Source organism: Chionomys nivalis, chromosome 10 (genome assembly GCF_950005125.1).
Source record: "Chionomys nivalis chromosome 10, mChiNiv1.1, whole genome shotgun sequence".
Taxonomy (NCBI): domain Eukaryota; kingdom Metazoa; phylum Chordata; class Mammalia; order Rodentia; family Cricetidae; genus Chionomys; species Chionomys nivalis.
This window is the reverse complement of record NC_080095.1, coordinates 25498066-25519397: the sequence shown is the minus strand read 5'-3', so window position 1 is coordinate 25519397 and position 21332 is coordinate 25498066. Positions and strand designations below refer to the sequence as shown.

General features: G+C 47.1%; 1 protein-coding gene across 2 annotated transcripts in view; it reads right to left on the bottom strand.

The window, feature by feature from the left end:
- The window catches only part of Fbln5 (fibulin 5), a 71831-nt gene that overhangs the window by 2555 nt on the left and 47944 nt on the right, over positions 1–21332 (bottom strand). For both annotated transcript variants that reach the window (XM_057783273.1, XM_057783272.1), the window contains exons 5-10: positions 20863–20985; positions 18116–18232; positions 14518–14637; positions 11794–11916; positions 10382–10508; positions 6510–6705 (exon numbers count right to left, since the gene is read on the bottom strand). In XM_057783273.1, coding sequence (XP_057639256.1) covers positions 6510–6705; positions 10382–10508; positions 11794–11916; positions 14518–14637; positions 18116–18232; positions 20863–20985 — 806 coding nt within the window. The remainder of the gene's footprint in view (positions 1–6509; positions 6706–10381; positions 10509–11793; positions 11917–14517; positions 14638–18115; positions 18233–20862; positions 20986–21332) is intronic.

The window sequence follows — 21332 nt, the reverse complement described above, 5'->3', positions numbered from 1 at the left end:
TGAACAATTATAAAGTGCTGACCTAAGCTCTTGGGGGTTGGGGGACGGCTGCCCTTACTTAATGACTACCCTAAAGGCACGTCTCATTATTCCATCCTATAAACAAGCAAACTGAGGCTTGCTGGGATAAATAATTTCTTGGGGTTATTCAGGGGTAGAGCTAGGGACTTTTATTTGGATTTTCTGAGTAAAAACCTCAGCCCCCTCTTTCATTATTCTACCATTTTCAGAAGAGACTATGGGCTTTGAGTCTTATCCCTAGTGATACCCTAAATAAAAGTGTCCGGGAACAGTGCAACAGACAGATAGAGGATGACAGCAAAGGAATTAGCACAGGGGAGGACATGGATAGGCTGGATAATTAACTTCCCAGAAGCTGCAGTACCCAGAAAAAGAAAGGAACAACCTACGCAAAATCATGGAACTTGGCCCGGATAAAGTCATACCAGGTATTTACTTTGCCTCCATAAAGGAAGGACTCCCCATAAAGTTTGGCACCTCCTCTAAGAGTGCCCACTGGTATGACAGGTGTGGGCCAAGCCCTGGATCTTCCTTGTCCATCAGGCTATCAGCAGTTACGACCGTGCAATTCCTTCCTGGCACTGTCTCTCTGTATTCACGTCAGCACCCACGTAATCGGCACCTCCTTGTGCAGACTTCCTTCTCAGTCCTTCCAAAGCTCCAGGGCTATGACTTCGGCAGGGACAACTATGCGGGGAAATGGTCATAGCATCCACATAGTCACTCGCTCTGCCAGTTTTCACAGTTTGCTTAAACAAAAGCCAAGGTGCTGGAAACCTTACCCTGAAGGTGGCTGTGAGGAGCCATCTACGGAAACGGAAACGCAGGTCTGAACGGGGAGTGGAGCAGAGAGGAGAAGCTGCCAGCCCACTCTTCTGAGCAAAGTCTTGAGTGTCTGAAGTAGTGCTAGACCCTCCCATCTAGGAGCGACCTTGGAAGCCACTCAGTCCAGATTCTGGTAGGGCCAGAGCCTGTGAACCCTGAAAAAGGTTTGCCCACAGCACCTGAGAGTCCTCAAGTGCCAGCCAGGACAGAGGACAGCCACCTCCCCCACCAAATTCAGCTTTCTTGGCATTACTGCAACACCTGCCCTAAGAATCCCAGGCATTAGTGGCTTTGGTAAACATTGATTCAAAACAATCAAGGCTGGGGACATATCTCAGAGATAAAACACCTGACTAGTACATAAGAGGCTGTGGGTTTGATCCCTAGGATCTTACACGCCCCAAATGATGACTGTATGAGGCCAGGCATTTGGCCACACCTTTAGCCCATTTCTTATTTAATCCTGTAAATGGGTTAAGGGCTATAGCCCTCTTGACCCAAGACTATTACAACACTAGAAGACCTGACTCTAAAAAGCTTGTTTTTAATCACTGGATTTTCTGTCTCTCCATTTCGTACCATGGCATGGCATGTATTTGGCTTTGTTAGTTGGTCCCCCATGTCTACCTCAGAGTGTATGCTTGGGCAGAAGCTATATCCTGTTTGTTTCTGAATTCTGTGCCCAGCTCAAAACCTCCATGGTGGTGCCAGGATGCAGGTGAATGACCAAAGAAAGCTGGTAGAATTGACCCATAGCGGGGCGAGCTACAGACACCCACCCCTGCTCCCTATCACCATGGATTAACGTAATTTGGCACAGTCTAAACTCTATGAACCTTCTCTTTCTTCTGTCTCTAATTGTGCCTCCAAGCTCCCTGATAAAAGCCAACCCAGGCTTCTGTGCAGGGTTCCCCTCTCGATAGACTGCTCACAGGGTTTGTGAAAGGGCTTTGCCTGTACGGATGCATGTGTATGCAGCCCTCTGTATGTACCTGTAACACGTGTGATGTATGTTTGCATGCACCTGTAAGCAAGTGTGTATATGTTTCTTTGTGGATGGATGTGTGCATTTGCAATTGGCTGAGACTGTGCTGCTCCCAAGTGCTTCTAATCAAAGCCAAAGAACCTCAGTATAGGAGAACCTGAATGGCCACGTGATGCTCTAGATGCCCTCTAGGTAGCATTCCCAACATTTTCAAGGCCTGGGAGGTGGTTGCAGTGGCAACAGCAGTGTCTATACAATAATTATACTTATTGAATGCTTTCTATTGCTATTCGATGCTCTTCTGAGACTCTAACACCAGGGACAGGCAGAAACGTGACTCTGAAAGAGATTGCAGGTTGTGGTTTCCATGTAAGTCAGCAGGGTCACTGGTGAAACTAAATGGGACAGTAATGGTAGTCAGGGAATGTTCCTGGAGTCTTACAGAAGCAGGCTGAGGTGTCACCTTGGAGTGTGCAGGTTTGAGGCAGCAGGGGAGAAAATGGGCACAGGCTCGACGGTTTCATGCCCTTTCGCCCTGCACATTTGACAAAAACTCATTCCGTGTTCTAGATGCTGTGCTAAGTGAAAGACTTCAGCTAATCCTGAAGTAAACATTAGAATCTTCTCTAGCGATGAGGGATTTGAGACAAGAGCGTGGGTAACATGCCCAAGATCACAGGGCTGGGAGAAACCAGAGAAGACCAAGGAACAGCACTCAGCCTGGCCACAATAAACACGCATGAGTGGCCCCTGAGAAGGGTCCTGAGCTCTGGTCAGTCTTATGGTCAGAAGCCCATCTTATCCCACCAGCTGCAGTCTCTGCTCTCAAACCTGTGGCTTCCCCAAGTCTCACCACAAACCTTTGTTCTGGTCCGGGTGCAGCCTTGGGGACCTTGGCTACCTCCTCCATCCTTCAGCTCCTTTGGTCATTTTAATGGCGAGCCCATGACCCTCTGTCCGTTCTCTGTCTCTTCTGCATAAAAATGATAAGCTTGCAGGTCCTCCTTAGCTTTCTCAGAGAGACACAAGCTACATGCCACTTTGAGCCCAGCGCCCAATGTTCCTTAGCTGCTATGGCAGCCTGGGCCCAGAGAAAGTTCTAGAGAATGGGTTCTCTCTCCTGTCCACTCCATAAATAGAACATACATCTTTTCACATATACCTGGGCACCTCTCAGGCTGATCACCAGAGTGACTGTGGGGCTTGGGGTATTTTACCCGGTGGTGTTCAGTGGAGTGACCTGTTGCCTGGACAAGGTGGCCTTTACAGATCTTCTGCCCTGCTAGGGCTGGAGGGGAACTGAGGCAAGGAGAATCAATGATGGAGTCTTAAATCCCTAAGAGGGAGAGCCATCTCTTTACCCCATAACTGGGACTCCTAAGTCTCCAGATGAAGGAGGACTCTGGTGGCTGGGCTTACCTTAAGAAGACAGTAGCCCACCAAGACTTGGCAGGGGCAAGTTTCTGACAGATACCATGCTTATGAGCTCAGGGAATGATAGGCACACACACACATACACACACAGACATGCATGCATGCATGGAAGCATGCATACATGCACGTACACACCACTCCACCTTTTTCAACTTTCAGAATGTCCTCCCACTACTCACGCCAACTTCTTTCTAAGCCTTTGATTCTTCTGCTCTGGTCTAAGCCAGCTCTTAAACCTGTTCCACAAGTCGGGTTCCACACATGACCTGATTCTGTTAGGATATCACTGAGAGTGGATAATGTAGTGAGAATACACTAGTCCCTGAGATTGCTAGCCCCAGAGGCGAGGACTGAAAGATTCTGTCAAGGGGTTGGGGAAGGCCATGCAGTACAGGGATACAACTCTGTCATGGGCCCTTGCATGGGTCTCAGATCAGGTGGGTAAAACACCCATTGGTCTATCCTTCTGAGTGCGACCAACTCCCTCTGGTGACTTTAGAGGATCACATACAGCGCTCCTGGGTTCAGTGGGCCAAACAGTGACCCTAAAAACAGGTCCTACTTATGGCAAAGTGTAAGAAAATGGGGCAGGGGGGGTTGAAGATGAGAGATTAAGGTCTGAACCCAGAGAAATGGGGGTTCCTAAGTCAAATCCCAAGAGTCTCCGTAAGAGCATGAAAGAGGGCCCTCTGCCTTATGCAGAAGAGGGGTAAGAAGAAAAACGCAAACGTGAAGCTGGGGTGATGTGGCCACAGCCAGGGTGTGTTGGCTAGTTTTGTATCAATATGGCATAAGCAAGAATCACTGAAGAGGAGGGAGCCACAATTAAGAAAATACCTCCATAATATTAGGCTGTAGGCAAACCTGTAGGGCATTTTTTTAATTGGTGATTTGTGGGGAAGGGCCAAACCTCATTATGAGTGATGCCATCCCAGGCTGGTGGTCCTGTGCTCTAGAAGAAAGAAAGCTAAGTAAACCATTGGGCACAAGCCAGTAAGCAGCCCTCCCTTGTGGCCGCTACATCAGCTCCTGCCTTTAGGCTCCTACCCTGTTTTGAGTTCCTTCCATGACTTCCTTCAGTGACAGACTATGGTGTGGAAACAGAAGCCACTTAACCCTTTCCTCCCCAACTTGCTTTGGTCATGGTGTTTCACTGCAGCGATAGAAACCCTAACTGAAACACAAGACATACGGCAGTCACCAGAATCTGGAAGACACAGAAAATTCTTCTTCTCTAGACATGGGACACACAGCTTCCATGCTTTGGTGTAGATGCAGAGAAAGAATTTTAGACTTGGGTTCCCAAACCTATGAAGAAATATATTTTTCTGTTGTCATAAGCCACAAGGTTTGTGGTCATTTGCTACAACAGCCACAGAAAGAAATATCCTGGGGGGCTGGAGAGATGGCCCAGCGATTAAGAGCACTGGCTGCTCTTCCAGAGGTCCTGAGTTCAATTCCCAGCAACCACATGGTGACTCACAGCCATCTGAAATGAGATCTGATGCCTTCTTCTGGCCTGCAGGCACACATAGAAGGAATGTTATATACATAACAAATGAATAAATCTTTAATTAAAAAAAAAGAAATATCCTGGGCCCTTCTGACTGCTGTGTGTTTGTGGGTGTGTATGTGTTTGTGTGTATATATGTACTCATGAACATGTAGGTGTTATGCATATGTGTGTACATGCATGTAAAAACCAGAGGTCAATATTAAGTGATCAAGTTTCCTTCTCTTTCTCAATTGAAACCACCTGCCTCTTTCTCCACTAAACTGAGTTCTGGGACTAAAGGTATTTGCCACCAAGCCTTGTTCTACGTTTTTGAGATAGGGTCTCTCATTGAGTCAGAAGCTCAGTGATTCAGCTAGGCTAGCTGGCCAGTAAATCCCAGGGATCCTCCTGTCTCTGCTTTCTAGCACTGGGATCTCGGGGACACATTGCCCTGGTTTCACCATCTGAAACAGGGCATCTAGAGACAAAGCTCTAGAATCTTCCCCTGGACAAGTGCCTCGATGCACGATATATTATGACAAAGATGACTCTAGGCCAGTGTTCTGTAAGGAGGTAAGTCACTCCAGGGACTGAAGAGATTAGAAGATTGGGCATATATACATGGCATGGTACCAAAGATATATACACTATGTTGCTAAACATATATACACACCATGATATTGAAAGCATATAATTTACTTTAAAAAGTAAACACATTTTTAGGATATGTACTATAATATTTTCCATTGGTGTGACTAAGTCAATCAAACTGTTTAGTGATCTATATCTGGGCTATCCCATGGCATAGCTATAGATGTTAAACAGCACTTGAATGTGTTGAATGCCAGGAAAAGATTCGTACTTCATTTTAATTAATTTAGATTTTAAGAGTGCCAATGCCTACTGTGTAGGAAAGCAAGTAGAGTCCACACCTGAGAATTATACTTTTTTTTTCTTTTGCTAGCATGTAAGTACTATGAAAGTAGGGTTTGAGGTATTTTGTTTGTTTGTTTGGTTGGTTGGTTTGGGTTTTTTGAGACAGTTTCTCAAAACATCCCTGATAGTTCTAGAACTTGCTCGGTAGACCAGGCTAGCCTTGAACACATAGAGATCTGCCTTCTTCTGTCTGGAGTGCTGGGATTGAAGGCGAGCACCATCTTGCCTGGCTGGGATGGGTTTGTTGTTGTTTGTTAATGTTGTATTCTCAGCTTCTAAATATACATAGTATGTATATAATATGCTTGTCAAGTTAATAAATGAATGCATGTGAAAGCAAAGCGTGCAGTCTCTTCCATAGTTTTAAAACTAAGACTGTGTTCATGGTCTAACTTCTCATTTCATAGAGGAGGCTGCTGAGACACATGAAGGAAAAGCGTCTTTCACAAGACCATACAGAAAGTGGTAGAAGAGAGACCTTGAGCCCTGGACTCCTATCTCTTCTCTTCTTTCCACGCTTGCCCCTATGACCTGTATTCGTACCATGAAACATGGTTGTAACTAGACCACACAAGGCTGTTATTAAAGATAGACACCGCTAGGCAGTAATAGAGGAAGAAGGTAGAGAGTAATAGAATGAAGAGAGTCAGCATTGAGTTCTAGCCTTGACACACACATGCATACACACACAACACACAGACACACAAACATCACACATACAACATGATAGTGGCCTTTGCTAAAGATGGCAGACATTGTTAAAGACGGTGATCACTGTTAATGGTGGCAGGCACAGCTCACACTTCCTCTTACCCGCATGTAGAACTCTCGACCCTCGTTGCCAGATTTGATCTGGAAAATATAATAGGCGCCAGGGTAGCGGGTTGTTGCTTGCATCTGGAAGATATCAGCAGGAACAGAGCGTCCTGATACTACATCCATGTCCCGATACAAGATGGTAAAGGGCTGATCTCTGCAGCCAGTGTTCTCAGCAGGACACATACAGCGGCTGGTAGGAGAGAAATCAGGTGAGGGTTTAGGAAATCCTCTTTAGGCACTAACTGTGACTACTCCCCCGCTTTAAACCCCTGGAAAAAAAGCCTAGCCATTCTTACCACCCAGTGGAGTAACTGGAGAACATCTGTCTCCAGTTCTAATCCAAAGGTTCTCTAGAATGTAGACAAGACATGCCTCCTAGACGGTAGCCTTCCCCGGCTTCAGATATTCTGGCTACTAAAGGATTTAATGGGCCTCTGGTCATCAGAACACTGAGATATTTGCTAGTGTACCTCATATGTGTCATGTATTTAGACATGTGCTGATGGCCAGATAGCCCTCACTTCCCAATCAAGGACACTCATTAAGAATATTTAAAGCGGAGGCTGGAGAGATGGCTCAGCAGTAAAAGGCACTGGTTGCGCTTCCAGAGAATCCAAGTTCGATTTCCAGCACCTTCATGGCATCTCACACTGCCTGTACTCCATTCCTAGGGGGATCTGATGCTCTCTTCCAGCTTCTTCGGGCACCAGGTACACATACGGTGGATAGACACACATGCAGGCAAAATACCCCTCCTACACATTTAAAAATGTTTAAGAATATTTTAAAATGAAAATTATATTAGACTGATGGTTCTCAAGGGTCCTTTGCACTCAGCTCAGCATGTGTGGACTATAATTGAATCTTTTTATTCAATATATAAGAGCTCAGAACTCACTGGGGACTTTGGAAATTCAATATTAAGTAAGACCATGATCTCAAGCAGGTTATCTTCTAACAGGAAAAATATAAATATTTAAGAACAAATATTTCTAATACAGAGCAGATAATTTCAAACCCTAGGGATAACATAACAATTTGTCGCCAAGGAGCACTCGTTAGAGATGCCTGCTGGTTTACCCATCTCTCTTTCCCATCCTTCCTCCATTCCTGAGACTCCCCTGATGGAGCAGAGTTCACAGCAGAAGACACATGTAAAGAGGCCTCTGGACTTAGGAGTTAGTTTGTGAGTGGACTGACATTTCTTTGCAGGTAGAATGGATGTTAGGGGACAATGACCTAAAACCAACAATGCTGACTCCTCAGTGCTGGCCACTGGATTGGGTGTCTCCTTCTCTCACCTGGGCCTCTGTGATGGCCTCCTAACGGACTGCCTTTGTCACACTAAGTCAGTGTGTCCCCTGCACACTCTTCTGTGACACTTGCATGGAAACTGAGCACAAGTCTTAGCCTCTCTGGGTCTCCACGAGCCTGTTGGGTCTGCGCACCCCGCCTTCAACTGAGCTAAAGCTTTGGCAGGCCACTGTTCTTCACACCTTCCTATGCGGCAGGAGCTCAACCTATTGGGTTCCTTGTAGGCTTAAAGGCCACCCTTGCCTTGACTGCCCATGCACATGCTGTTCCCTCTGCTCTTCCAGTCTCTGTTTAGCTAAGGTCAACACAACTTCCGGCCCTACCCAAAGGTCGTTTTCTCAGTGGCCTTTAGACTCCCACAGAACAGGTTCAGCCTCCTCTTTCTTTTTCTACAAACTCCTTACTCAGTTATCATTATGTGCGCACTCTTATGCCAATTCCTTTAATGTCTTTCTCCTCTTCTAGACTTTTTGGTAGGTCTCAGGTAGTTCATATATCCAGAATGAGCTACAACTGGACTAGAGAAGGATTTCTGGTGGTTACATAAAAGCCAGCATTCCTCAGGAACTTGTAGGATAGGCTTTTGCATCCCCCAAAAGGGGTCCTTCCTTGTCCTCCATTCACCCATCCCCTGCTCCCCCTGCTCCCCCTGCTCCTTCCTGCCTTCTCACAGTCTCTGGCACTTCGTCCTGCTTTAGGCTAGCCCTTGATATCTCCATTCTTCTCCCCACTCTGGCTTCCCTAGCCCTGGCCATATCCAATCTGTTTCTCTTTTCTCTCTGTTCTGGACTCTATCAGATGTCTCTGGATATTTTCTCTCTCTTAATCACAATAATAATAATAATAATAATAAAAAAAACCAGTCCGCCTAATGGAGCGGCCATGGCAGCGGTTTCTTTACTGTGCTCTCCCACCACAACCTTAAGCCCCACGAGAGCAAAGCCACACACCTAGCACAGAACAGGGGCACCACTAACAGTTAACAAGCAAAAGCCTACAAAGATCATCAAAGTATCATTCTGTTAAGGCTGCATCAAAACAGCCAAGCCTCAGTAGTCCTGGTGCCAAAGTGATCACATTAAAATGTCACATGTCAGAGAAAATAATTGTTTCCTAAAAGAAATTTGGAAGAGGGAGTGATGGCTCCCAGCTGGATCGTGCACAGCTGGGAGAGGGTCACTGAGCGTAGATCTAAAAGATGGGCTAGGCCTGGCCACGAGGAGATGGAAGAAATGCCTCCCATCTGGCAGGAAGTATGTCCACAAAAGCTGGGAGGCTGAGCCCTCTGGGTGTTGGTCAAGGTGAGAGCAAGTCCTGTTCCAGCTGGCAGGAGCACAGGTCACCTGAGCAGGCAAGAAGCCGGAGAGGGGTGGCCATCATGTGGGCCTGGGGCTCAGAAGGAGGAAGTCACCAAGGTTTTTCAGGGCAGAGACTTCACTGGTCACATCAGCACAAGGCTGCCAGTTGGATGGGATCAGCTTGCAGTCAGACAAACCCAGAGAGACCCACGCATGGAGAGCAGCCTTGTGCTCTGTTGGGCTACTTGGGGATTTGGAATCAGAAACTGGAAGGTTCCTGTTCTAAAGAATTACTTGGAAGCACAGCTCTTAGCAACAGGTGGCAACAGCTCTGAAGGAGCCCCCAGTGCTGACTTCGCTATCTTCTTTTGTCAATTTTTTTTTTTTAAATCACAGCAGGAATCACACTGGTAAGCCCTGAATTCTCTTTGAGAGAAGACTGGGATGGGTGTGGCTGATCCAGTCACCTCCTCTGTGAGGGTTTGCATTTGCTGGGGGTCAGGGAGGATAGCTGAGGAAAGGATGGCTGATGTACATCCTGCGAGCAGGATGAGGAATCGAGATGGGCCAGCAGGGGGATAAAGGGAAAGAAAAGAAACACAGAGGACTCCAAGGGCTGGGAAACACATCTGGTGCCATCACCTTGCCGAGGCTATCTTCTCAACATTATTATTTGCCAAGAAATGAGTTAGTAATTGGTCTGTCTTTAGGACTTCAGAAACTTGTTAGGGCAACCTAGTTATCCTTAGATGTAGAAAACTCCGGAATTCCCCAGCAGCTTACCACTCACACACAGAGCAGTCCCTGGACAGGAAATTTCCATTTCTCCTGAGACTCGCCAGAAGGGCATCGCAGCCCTCTCCCAGATTATGCCCCTGTATCTGATCTCCCAGATTACACCCCTGTATCCAAGCCTGCACACACTAAGAAGACCCTCAGGGGAGGCTGGCTTGCCACATTTCAAAGCTCAGCTCTGAAAGATCCCATGTAGCTAGACTGTTCATTGATAGCAGAATCAGATTCATGAATTCTACCTCTCTACGGTTTAGCTTTCTAGATAATCTCCATATAGCTCTGACACGCATGGGGAGCAGTAGAGAAGGTTGTACGTAGGCGCATATCGGCCTGCATAAAGTAGGGAGCAGGCCAGATCTCCTGACTTCTTGGCTCAAATGACTTCCTTTACAAGATTCTGACTGTTTCCTGAGCCAGGTCCCCACCCCTTCCACTTCCCAAGGACTAGCTTTGACTTACTTATCACCAATCAGCAGATACGGCTCCTCACAGCGGATGGGATCGATACACTTGAATCCCCCTTGCAAATTGTAACAAGTCTGCAGTGGAGTGCATGTGTGGTTTCTGTGCTCACATTCATTGATATCTGAAATGCAGTGTAGAGAAGAAGCTTGGTGTTAGTCCTGGACCAGGTACTGGGGATGGGGTGAGGATGAGAGCCACTTGCATCTTCTACCTAATATAGCAGCCATTGGCCCCACAGTTACTGGGAATACAAAATGTGGGTAGTGAAAATGGAGATGTGTTTGCTGTTCTGTTGAAAGTTCTGCCTCAACCCCTCCTCCCACTCCAAACCCTGCCCCTTTCAGAAAGTCCACTGAGCAGTGACTCCTCCCCCGGAACTGCCCAAGACTGCAGGGTATTTAAGCTCTGGTAACTGGACCTGCCATGTGATTTCTCCTCCTTCCTTTCCTGCTTTATTTCTTGGGGGTTTGACAGTCACCCGAGAGTGTGTGGCTCATTAAACATGGACTTTTAATTCACTTTGATCTGACCAATTGCATCAGCAGAAAAACCCACTTCTGGGGATACAAAAATACTTATCATTTGCAACAGGAAATAGACACCAGATCTCTATGATTTAGTAAAAAGAAAGAACTTATAGTACTTATCAGTGACTTTTATATTGAGTATATATTAAAAGTATAAACTGAATCAGTTGCTTTAAAGAAAATATAGCATTAAAAGTAACTTCATCTGTTTGTCTTTACTGTTTTTAATGTGGCTACTAGATGAGGTAAATCAGACGGCTCATTTGTATAGTAATTCACATGACATTTCTAATGGCCAATACTACCATGGAAAATGAGGATAAGATTAATAATGGGGTGGTCATTCTGCAAGACCCCCGGTAGCTACAGTGTAGGACTCCCAATCTGGAGAAAATTTGGCCTTTTCATAGTCAGGGTCTGGGCCCTGTGAGGCACCTAGCAGTTGGGAGCCTGAGGTCCTCAGCGTTCAATCTCTAGGAAGTCCCAGAAGGACAGCAGGATGAGATGACCTCACGGCAACATGAGAGAACCAACAGCGGATGTGTTAGTGGAGCCTAGCTACAAGAAGCCTTGGTTAGGCTTGAAGCAATCATTCTCCAGGCTGCAGAGACCTATCTGCCTGGAAAGACAGAAACCAGCCCTTAGAAAGTGCCGTCTAACTCTATAGGGTTCAACATGAACATGTAATTAACCTATGTCCTGGTCAAAGGACAGGTTACTGGGGAAAAGATGAAGCTAGCCCTTCAGGTGTCCCGCCCATAGCTGCCAAGCCCACCACATCCAATTCTGACATCTTCCTAAAGTTACAAGGTCCTGCAGGATGCAACATCCAGATGACCATGTGAGTCAGCCCCTTCTGGCCCCTCTGGACAGTCTTACCCTGGCAGCTTCGGTTGTCATCCAAGAGGACGTAGCCTGGGGGGCACGAGCAGAAGTATGAGCCTGGCTGGTTCACGCACTCATGTTGACAGAGGAACTCAGAGAAGCTGCACTCATCCATATCTGAGAGGGACAAGGCAGAGTTCGTGTTTATTTTCCCAGACTCATCTCCGACCCCCACTCTTTCCTAATAGACACAGTGACTTCAGTGCTGTGAGGTACCAGTTTACTTCCTGATCAGATCTGTTGACAGGGCGCTTACTCCTATGAGGACAGCTCTACTGGGGTGGCCAGAAGCAAGGCAGGCACAAGGTCTCCGGTGGCCTGACCGCCTCAGATGTTCCCTGGGACAAGAGATACAGCAGCCCCCACACAGGCTGGAACCGTCCTGCAGAGGATGACTAGGAGTGACATTGTCCCAGCGATGCTACCATTAGTCTGCCTAGACCTTGGCAGGAGCAGGCGTTCCAGAAAAGCCAACTTTTCATTGCACAGAGAATTTGGCAAGGCAGGCCCCATTTGCGCCTCATTCGACAGGCATGCCAAAGAAAACATGTTTTTCTTGCATTTGTTGTTTCCCGAAAATCGCTTTCGCTGGCTTCCCCATGTGACATGTCCTCGGATTACTCGGTAACTCACAGACCACTGGTGGCTCAGATCACCCAGAGAGAGTGCTGGCCTGAAAGAGGCTGCTGCCTTGTCTTTGGAGAACCCACGTGTCACATGGCCACTGCTTTCCGTATCCAAGAAGGGAACCTCCCCCACGTCTTTCTGAGCTGTCTCCCAGCCATGGGTGAAGGGTCAGTGGACTTAGGATATGATCCTCTAACTGGAGTTAGCACATTCCAGCACAGGCAGTCCTCCACCAGCTTTGCAGACTCTGAGGACGCTGGCCCCAGCCCACCATAACACAATGCCACCATTTGTCTCTGTGGAGTTTGCAGTTCCATTAATCCCTTTACTTGATGTTAGCAGTGATGTCCATCGGTTCCCAAGGACTCCTGTGTGTCAACCCCCATGTTAAATGTCCAATGTGCCTCAACGTACTTAATCCCCACCTCAACCCTGAGAAGGTGCTGTGAGTATCTGGAAATAAATAAATAAATAAGGCTCACAGGAGTTAGCCAACTAGACCAAGTTCAGATAGATAGATAGATAGATAGATAGATAGATAGATAGATAGATAGATGAGGCTCGCAGGACTTAGCCAACTAGCCCGAGTTCATAGATCAAATGATTACATAGCAAATCATAGATCTGAATGTGGTATCTCAGTACAACTCCAGCAAACATGATGAGGTAACAACCCATTCAGATTATCAGATCTGGGAGCGCCAATGTGGGAGAAATACCTTAGCATAGTTCCAGAATAGGGCAGGAGAGGTACTAATCAATCCCATAATGCAAAGCTTCCCACGCATCTCAGTTCTTTGGTCCAGATTCCCTAAGGAATGCCATGAGGGGAACTGAAATCTAGGAAGAAAGGGGCCTTTCTTGCCTCTGGGTGGGCTGGTATTTAATCAGGCTGAGGCTCTGTAACTGCTTGCTGTGGCTCTGAGGGCTCTGGCCCTGGAGAGAGGTGGCCATTTGTTTCTGAGAACTCTGTCCCTAGAACATTCCAGTCCCAAGGGAAGCTGGTAAACAAGTCTCATTCACAGCCTTGGTAGGTCCCTGTTATGGAGAATGCTGGGTAACTTTCACACCTAAATCACCACCTACTTTTATTTTGAAGATAACAGGAAACATTATTAATGTGGACAGAGCTAACTCACAACTGCAGGGGAGGTTTAAAACTGGTGGATGGTTTGACTTTAGCAGAACATTTACAAAGAACAGAAAGAGAAAGAATGTCAGAGACAGACAGAAACAGAGACATACAAGTGAGCACATATTCTGTGTTGTATTAGATGCCACAGACTAAATACAAATAAAATGTGTATTTTAGTTTCAACAAGTTCTTACTTTCATAATAGTTTTTTTAAATATCCAGGAATTTAACTTTCTGGGGGGAGAAACAGGAGGTCAATAAGATAATTACAACAGACTCAAGAAACTAGACTAAGCAGAGAATAAGAGTAATTGGGGCTTAGATAAAATCTGTAAAAATTTAAAAAAAAAGTCAACTAAACCACATCTGTGTTCTCAAAACAAGTGGCTAAGATTTCGCTCATTCAACTGTCACACTTGTATTTACTGACCAATACTTGTTTACTGTATGCTCGCTCTGCAGCAGGCCTAGAGCTGGGCTGTGGTTATTTGATGACATTCCCAAAGTACACAGAGTATAGGCCCTTGCGTGTATGATTTATTTACTCAAAGTCCTCCTAACCTAGTGGCAAAAGCGATTATCGCTAGCTCACTGTCCTCTATTGATATCATCTATACCATTTTCAGGTCTTGGGTCTGTGCTGGGAAAAGACAGATTACTCTCTGACCAACAGGCGAAACTGGGTGAGTTCTCCCTCTTACCAGTTCCACCTCCGATCCAGAGAGAGTCTCTGCTGACTTTGCATTAAAGGTCAGATGATCAGGAAGGTAGGCCTGAACTCCATCCCTCAGGAAGTGACTCATCTCTGTTCTCTGTGTGGTTGTGTTCCCAGGATACTGGGAAATGTCTCCAACTAGGCACACAACCAGAAAATGAGAGGAAACACCTGCGACAAATCCCTTGACCCAGCCCCAGCTCTCTGAGCAGGTGGACAGCGTCAAAGCCAAGCCCATTACCACTGCAATGAATGCCATCTTCCTCAAGTTCATATCCTGGGTCACAGCGGCAGATGAAAGAGCCATAGGTGTTAACACAGGTTTGAACGCAGGGATTCTCAGTTTCACACTCGTTCACATCTGTTCAAAACCAAAGCACATCACTATTAGTGTGTCAGAAAAAAAAACACAAAGAAACATGAATTGGCAGCAAAATCTATTATCACCAAGAAAGAGCCCAGATTCCCAAGTACCAAGGATTCCCCAGGCCAGGATCTATCAGATCATAATTTAATGCCCTGTGAGACTGTTCTGTCAATTTACGGGCTCCTTCTGAGCCTTCAGGCACATTTATAAGGGATTATTCAGCTTCTGATCATGCCTATGAGGGATGATGCTGAATAAATGAACCTATGTGGGTGGTGCCATTCCCTGGATTGGATCCTGGGCAGAATAAATGGGGAACGTGAGTATGAATTAACTTTCATCACTCTCTGCTTCTTAACTGTTAGCGTCACGTGACCAGTTGCTTTTGTGACCTCCTCATCAGGATGGACTGTAACCTTAAACTGGGGGGTCAAAATGAGTCCTTCAAGTGTATCAGGGTGCTTTGTCATAACCACAGGAAAAGTAACTAAGACAGTCGCCAACATGTAACATGAAGAGTTACAGTCTCCAGGCGCATGCCCCTTCAGTAGAGGCGAACCACACAAGGGATGAACGGAACTCAAGCACATCTATGGCTGTGCATACTTGCACCTCCCAGGAAGGCTTCTCTCAGCGCCACCCACAGAATTTCCATGCAGAACCTACTCTTTCCCATCTCCAATTCTCTCCTCTCTCACCCTCACTGATTTTGAAGTTTCAGGTAGATAATCACGGCAATTCCGAGAATATGTATGTTATGAATAAATAGCCTCACAGATTACTCTTGCAACAAATCTACTTTCAGACCATCGTCCTCCATCCTCCACGTTACACAGGTAAAGGGAGGAGATCATAAGGAACACAAGGAGTAACAGTGGATGCCTCCTCCTGAGTGTGGTGATGGTTTCACGTCAGTATAGACGGAATTGTGTGCCTACGGCAGTGCACTCTATCATGTGCCAAGTACACATGGGCAGTGAGTGCTATTTTGATGTTTCTAAAGGTTGAGATGCATGCCCCAATTCACATACCAGCAAGGGCTTGGCTAAAACTACAGTACAAGTCAGCAATCACTTCATAATCCACGGGGTTCATTCTGTCCAGCTCAAGGGGGTGGGGGCAGAGAGAAGTCCTTGGACACAGGCATAAACTGCCCTTCACAAGCACAAGCCCCCCCCCACCAAGCTTCATATACCCATGGGGGCAGGTCTAGTTGAGGGACATTTTTGCCACCTCAAAAGTCCAGTTAAGCCTCTTAAAACTCTGAAAAGGGCTTTGAACATTCCCAGAAGTAAAGACCTTTGTGGTAAGCAGCTTTCGAGGGGCCTTGCATAGGGGAAGGCTAATCCCATGCCCACAAAGTGCCTGCTTCCTGCCAACTCTGGAGACTTCAGAGGAAAAACAAACAAATGAACAGCCATGTAGGAAGGGTCTAGCGAGATATCAGCCTGCTCTGCTGCCCACGCGCCCAGCACTCAGGGGAGGTTGGCTTTTCTCCAGCCAGACTGGGGCAGGGCTAGGCAGGAGAGTGTCCCTGGTCTACTAAACCACATACCGGTTTAGATAGGCCAACGTTGCTGCACATTAAGGCTGGCGTCCTTAGTTTCTGGCCAGACGCTTGCTGCGTGGTGATGAATGAGCTCAATACTGTTTCCATCGCTCAGAGCTACTTCTGAGAGGGCAAAAAGGGCTCTACCCCTTGAGCCCTAACTGCTTCTCTCTGCTGGATTTTCCAATGGGCACTTAATCCTGAGTGCAGTGGACGGTGGAACCAGCTCAGTCAGCAAGCATGGCCATCTGCTTTCAGATCCTCAGCACCCATGTAAAAAGCCAGGCTTGGTTGCTTGAGCACCAAGGTAGGCTGGAATGACTATAAACCCAGGGATGGAGAGGTGGAGATAGGAAGACCCCTGGGGCTTCCTGGCCAGCAGTCTGAAACCTCAGGGCAAGGTACCCCAGCTGACTCACTGAGCCCTAGGCCTTCCTCTCAACTCTGCCACCACCAAGTCACCTGACTCTGACTGAACGGCTTCACCTCTGTGAGGTGTGATTTCTTTATCTGTGGATCATGGCCACAAACACTCTCCTGTCTACTTTGTAAAACTATTTGCTAGGGTCAGTGAGGTTAACAGACATTAGCACTTTAAGGAGACGTGAGGCGCTACAATCGCAAAAGCTTGACAGTACTTACCACAGCCTGTGTGACCTCTGGACCCTGCTGATGCAATATCCTGGTGGCCAAGTGCCCATGTCCAAATCCAAATGCTGCCTAAGGACACTGTGCCAGCCTCTGGGGGAAAACCTGGGCTGGCACCCCCAACCCTAGCCTTGGCCCCAAGAAATCATCATTAGTCCTTAGCCGCTTATCTCAGCAGCAAGGGAGCCAGGCGCCTGCTCCCTGCTCCGGTGGGAAGGAAAGGCCCTGTTTTATTTATTTCCTCAACCTCCTGGCCAGCTCTGCTCTCAGAAAAAAAAAAAAAAAATTACTGCTTCTTGCAAAAAGAGCCCATGCAGGGGCTTCTTGGAACCATTAACAGGACCAGCTTTAAAGGAGAGAGAACCTCACAAAGAATCCAGGATCAAATCCTTGAATGCTGTTCTGATGCCTTCCTGTTTATCCAGTGATTTAGATATGATTAAACTAATGGAGACACAATATCCTCTGAATAGCTGGCCAGGAGCCTGCACACCAGAACTCACTCAAATGGTGTGACAAGGAAATGGGCCCTGTAAAACCTGGTGGCAGACTCCAACAAAGGCCTCATTCTGTGTCCCTATCCAGATCAGGCCACTGCTAGACACTGCAGGCTGGAGCCAGGGGAGGATCCCCCGCCAGATCAGGACTTAAACTCATTCTTCGGGTCTTAAGGCCTTCATTGACTTCCTGAGCTGAAGAAGCCTTCCAGCAGGAACCACAATGGGCATGTAGCTTGCCTTTCTTTTGGATCAGGGTTGGAAGAAATTGTGTAAAAACCAGAAGGTACCTTTCTTTTATCCTGCTTTTGTGGAGCCTTCTGAGGAACCAGGGAAGGTAACTCACCCTTGACTGTGCTGGGGAATAGGAGCTCCTGACACAGATCAGAGGGCACATTCCTGAGAGAGATCCGGCAAGGGCACATGGAACATTCGCAGTGTGCCTGTGTGTTTGCGTTGTGATTCATCAGGGTCAGGAGCTCTGAAAGCCACTCCTGCTAGCAGATGCAGAGCGACAGGAGGGTCACAGACCACTACGGGACTCCCGATGGGCGACTGTGGCTCTGCCCTCTGCATTCTCAGAGGACTTCTCTAGCTGTTCCATATACATTGCCAGCTCTAGTTCCAGGCTTCTATAAGCCATGGGGATGCGTGAGCAGTGACTAGGAATGAGGACACACTGTAGTGACAAGTGTCCCACAGACAGCAACTGTCAGGCTCCGAAGGTGACTGCATCTAGTGTTTCCTATTGTGTTCAAGTTATCCACACTTCACATACCTTGGCAAGATCTTCCATCCTCATTGAGGGTGAAACCAGGGTTGCACGTACAGGAATAGGATCCAGGAACGTTTGCACAGAGTTGCTGGCAGTAACCATAGCGACATTCATCAATGTCTGGAAACAAATGCAGGCAATGTCAGGGCTCCTCCCTGAGGCCACCATCAGCATGGTACCATTGCCCTCGTCTTCTAGGATGGGACTATAAAGGGCTATGAAAGGGGGTGACTGCTAAGACAGTGCCTACTAAGTGTCAGGAATTGTGATGCCCTTTGTATCACAGTGCTCAGCTTCCCTACAATCCTCTACCTCCCCCAAACAACCCTTGTTCCATAAACACCTGAACCTACCATGAAATCCCTAACAAAATGTTTCTGCTTTGATTGGAATATTGTACCAAATGGCTTCTCAGAACTTACCCAACTCAGGTTTAACTAAGGCTTATGCAATATTAATGTTCAATGCTATGACTCTCTATGATCTTTCCAGTACCCTGAACACGAGCATGTATAAAGATCAAGAGAAGGGCTCCAGTGGACTGTCTGCCAGCTCCGCTGACGATGACTCTGTCCAGTCGGCAGGAACAGGATCCCAGGCGTTGGGAGGAGCTGGGCAGTGCTACAGTGAAATCTGTGAATGTAGCTATGCAAGGATGCTTGTTCTCGCCTTGGTTCTTACCCTCACGCCAGAGTGGACATAAACCTCCACATGAACACATTCCTGAGCCCTGGAAAGCAGCAACAGTGGGAAGTATGTGCTTCAGCAGAGCTGTGCCCTATGACCTCCCTGTAATGTGTGCCAGTCCCTGAGGAGCCTGATGTCATTGGGGAAGCCCTTTATAGCATCCCAGACTGAAAGAGCGATGGGCTGGGTAACTAACTTCTATTAGGCAGGGTGCTCCAATGAAACCCCCATTCTCCAGGAGGACGGTGTCCTTACACAGGCTCAGCTGGGAGCAGCTGATCTGACTGTGCTATAATTCCCAGTGCCCCCTCCCTGGAACCTCAGCTCTTAGAGAGATAGAGGTAGCACTCTTTGTGCCTTGATCCCTGTGCCCAGTTTCTACTACCTACAGCTAGAAAGAACTCTTCCACCCCTATTCCAACCCATTGTCTCCTTTTCAGCCCTCACTGGATTCTGTGTCCTGCCTTGGGATTGTGCTTTATCTCAGTTCCATTTACTTTGAAAATGGTCCCAACAATACCTCCCTGAGATGGGCAGCTCCTACTAGGCAAGCCTTTTGATGTATAGAGTTGCTAATCTTACCTCTTCCCGAGACTCAGCTGGAAACATTACCAATGCCTGGAGAGGCATCAGAGACAGAGAAGGTACCTTTCTTTTGGGGGTACATTGAAAGAAAGGCAGCCCTATCATTTGTGATCATATCTGAAAAAAGGCAAGGTCTCTAGAAGTGCCCAGAACGGATAGTAGGTAGCTATAGAATGTTGAAAGAGAAAGAAGAGCTTGACCAAGGGAAAGCATGGGGTCAGCCAAAATTAAGAGAGGTCTCCATGTCAGTGGTGAATACAAATGGTCCAAGCCACGCTGTGCACCAGTGAGCATCCTTCCAGTGTGCTCTGTGGAAGAGAACATCCTTCACCACCAGAGGACCAGCCTCTTTTGGCATCTCTCAGATGGAGAGATCTGCCCTCTGGGTATCTATGATGGGCCCATGTACCACGCCTCACATCTCTCTAGTGCCCTTTGTGGTAAGAAAATATCTGGCCGGGGGAGCCAGAGACATCAACATTAGACCCAACTTGTTTTAAGTGTATCCAAAATGTTCCTCCTCTTTGAGTTTGTCTCCAGCTCTATAAAAGCTAGGTGACGTAATATCTAACATCCTTTCCAGCCCTGGAGTCCTACATAAGAGGTTCCTGTGCAAACGACTTGCTGTTGCTGGTCTGCTTACATTCAAACCAGTGGTGTCACAGTTTCCATTAGAGCAGAGGTTGGTTTAAATGCACAGGGACTATCGTATTCCCAGATGCCCTCACACATTGGCTCATCGGAGCCTCCCTGTCAAGGAGAGCCATGCCAAGGCCAGGCAGTTTACTGTGCCTCAAGGATGCTTCCGACAGGTCACAGAGTAAACCCAAATTCAACCTCAGTCTGGAGACCTGGAAGGAAAGGCTTTTGGTTTTTGTTTTGTTTCCTTTTCTATTTTTTTCCATAAGGTTGTTTGAATCTAACTTTGAGCCAACTAAATGCAAACCCAGAGAATAGACCTAGCCAATGTCAACTACAAGGGATAAAACTGTCAACTGGTGATGATTGACACCTCTGGAGTACAAAGAAAGAGCACAGCTGTGGGGTGGATGGAATGGAGTGGCAGGGACCAGTGCTGGGATGAAATGAGGCTGGGACTCCTGGTCTACCTGTGAGGTTTGGAATGTTTCTGTATCTAAGCAAAAGTAGTCCTTTGATTTAGGATTATCTAACTAGAGAAGAATAATTCTCACTTCTATTACTTCCTGGCTAGCTATAAACTTCCTGAAGGCAGGAAGAGCTCGGCAAGCTTATGCCCAAGCCCTTAAAATGTAGTTTCAAAAAAAATACATGAAATTCTAGTAATGGTGAAAATGTCTTTTAATGGATGGTGACACGTGTACCATTGTTTAGGGCTTTCTATACACACCCAAAGCAAAGCTCACTCGGACCTCCCTACTGTGCCCACGTTATACTGTATCCCTAACAACCACCAACCCCCCCCCCCGGAGACCCTGGGAGCAGTGCGGAGCCCTTACCTAGACACTGGCCTTCCAGAAGCCAGTACCCATCAGTGCAGGAACAGGTGTACCCTCCTTCTGTGTTGATACAGATCTGGGTAGGGTTGCACTGGTGTGAATCTGTCGCACACTCGTCCACATCTGTAACACAAAAGTTATTCCAGACAGCGTCACCCACATCTAAAAGCCCTGGGTCCACCCGCTGCTGCTCTTTTCTCGGCTGGGAGGCTGTTGATAATATCACTGGGCTAAACCAAGAGACAGAAGCACCTCCCTGATAGGCACTTTTGAGACACACTGGCCTCAAATTAGAACGGGCAGAGCTGGCCCTGCTCAGAGAAACATACAAAGAGAGAAGCATGGTTGTATGTACTCTTCGTCAGTCATTGCTAACCTTTTCTGAACATACAGTACACCAACAATGACTCATCCTTGCTGATCCTGCCCTCTCCTGCCTCCCCTGCTTCCACCCCCCACCTGACTCAAGT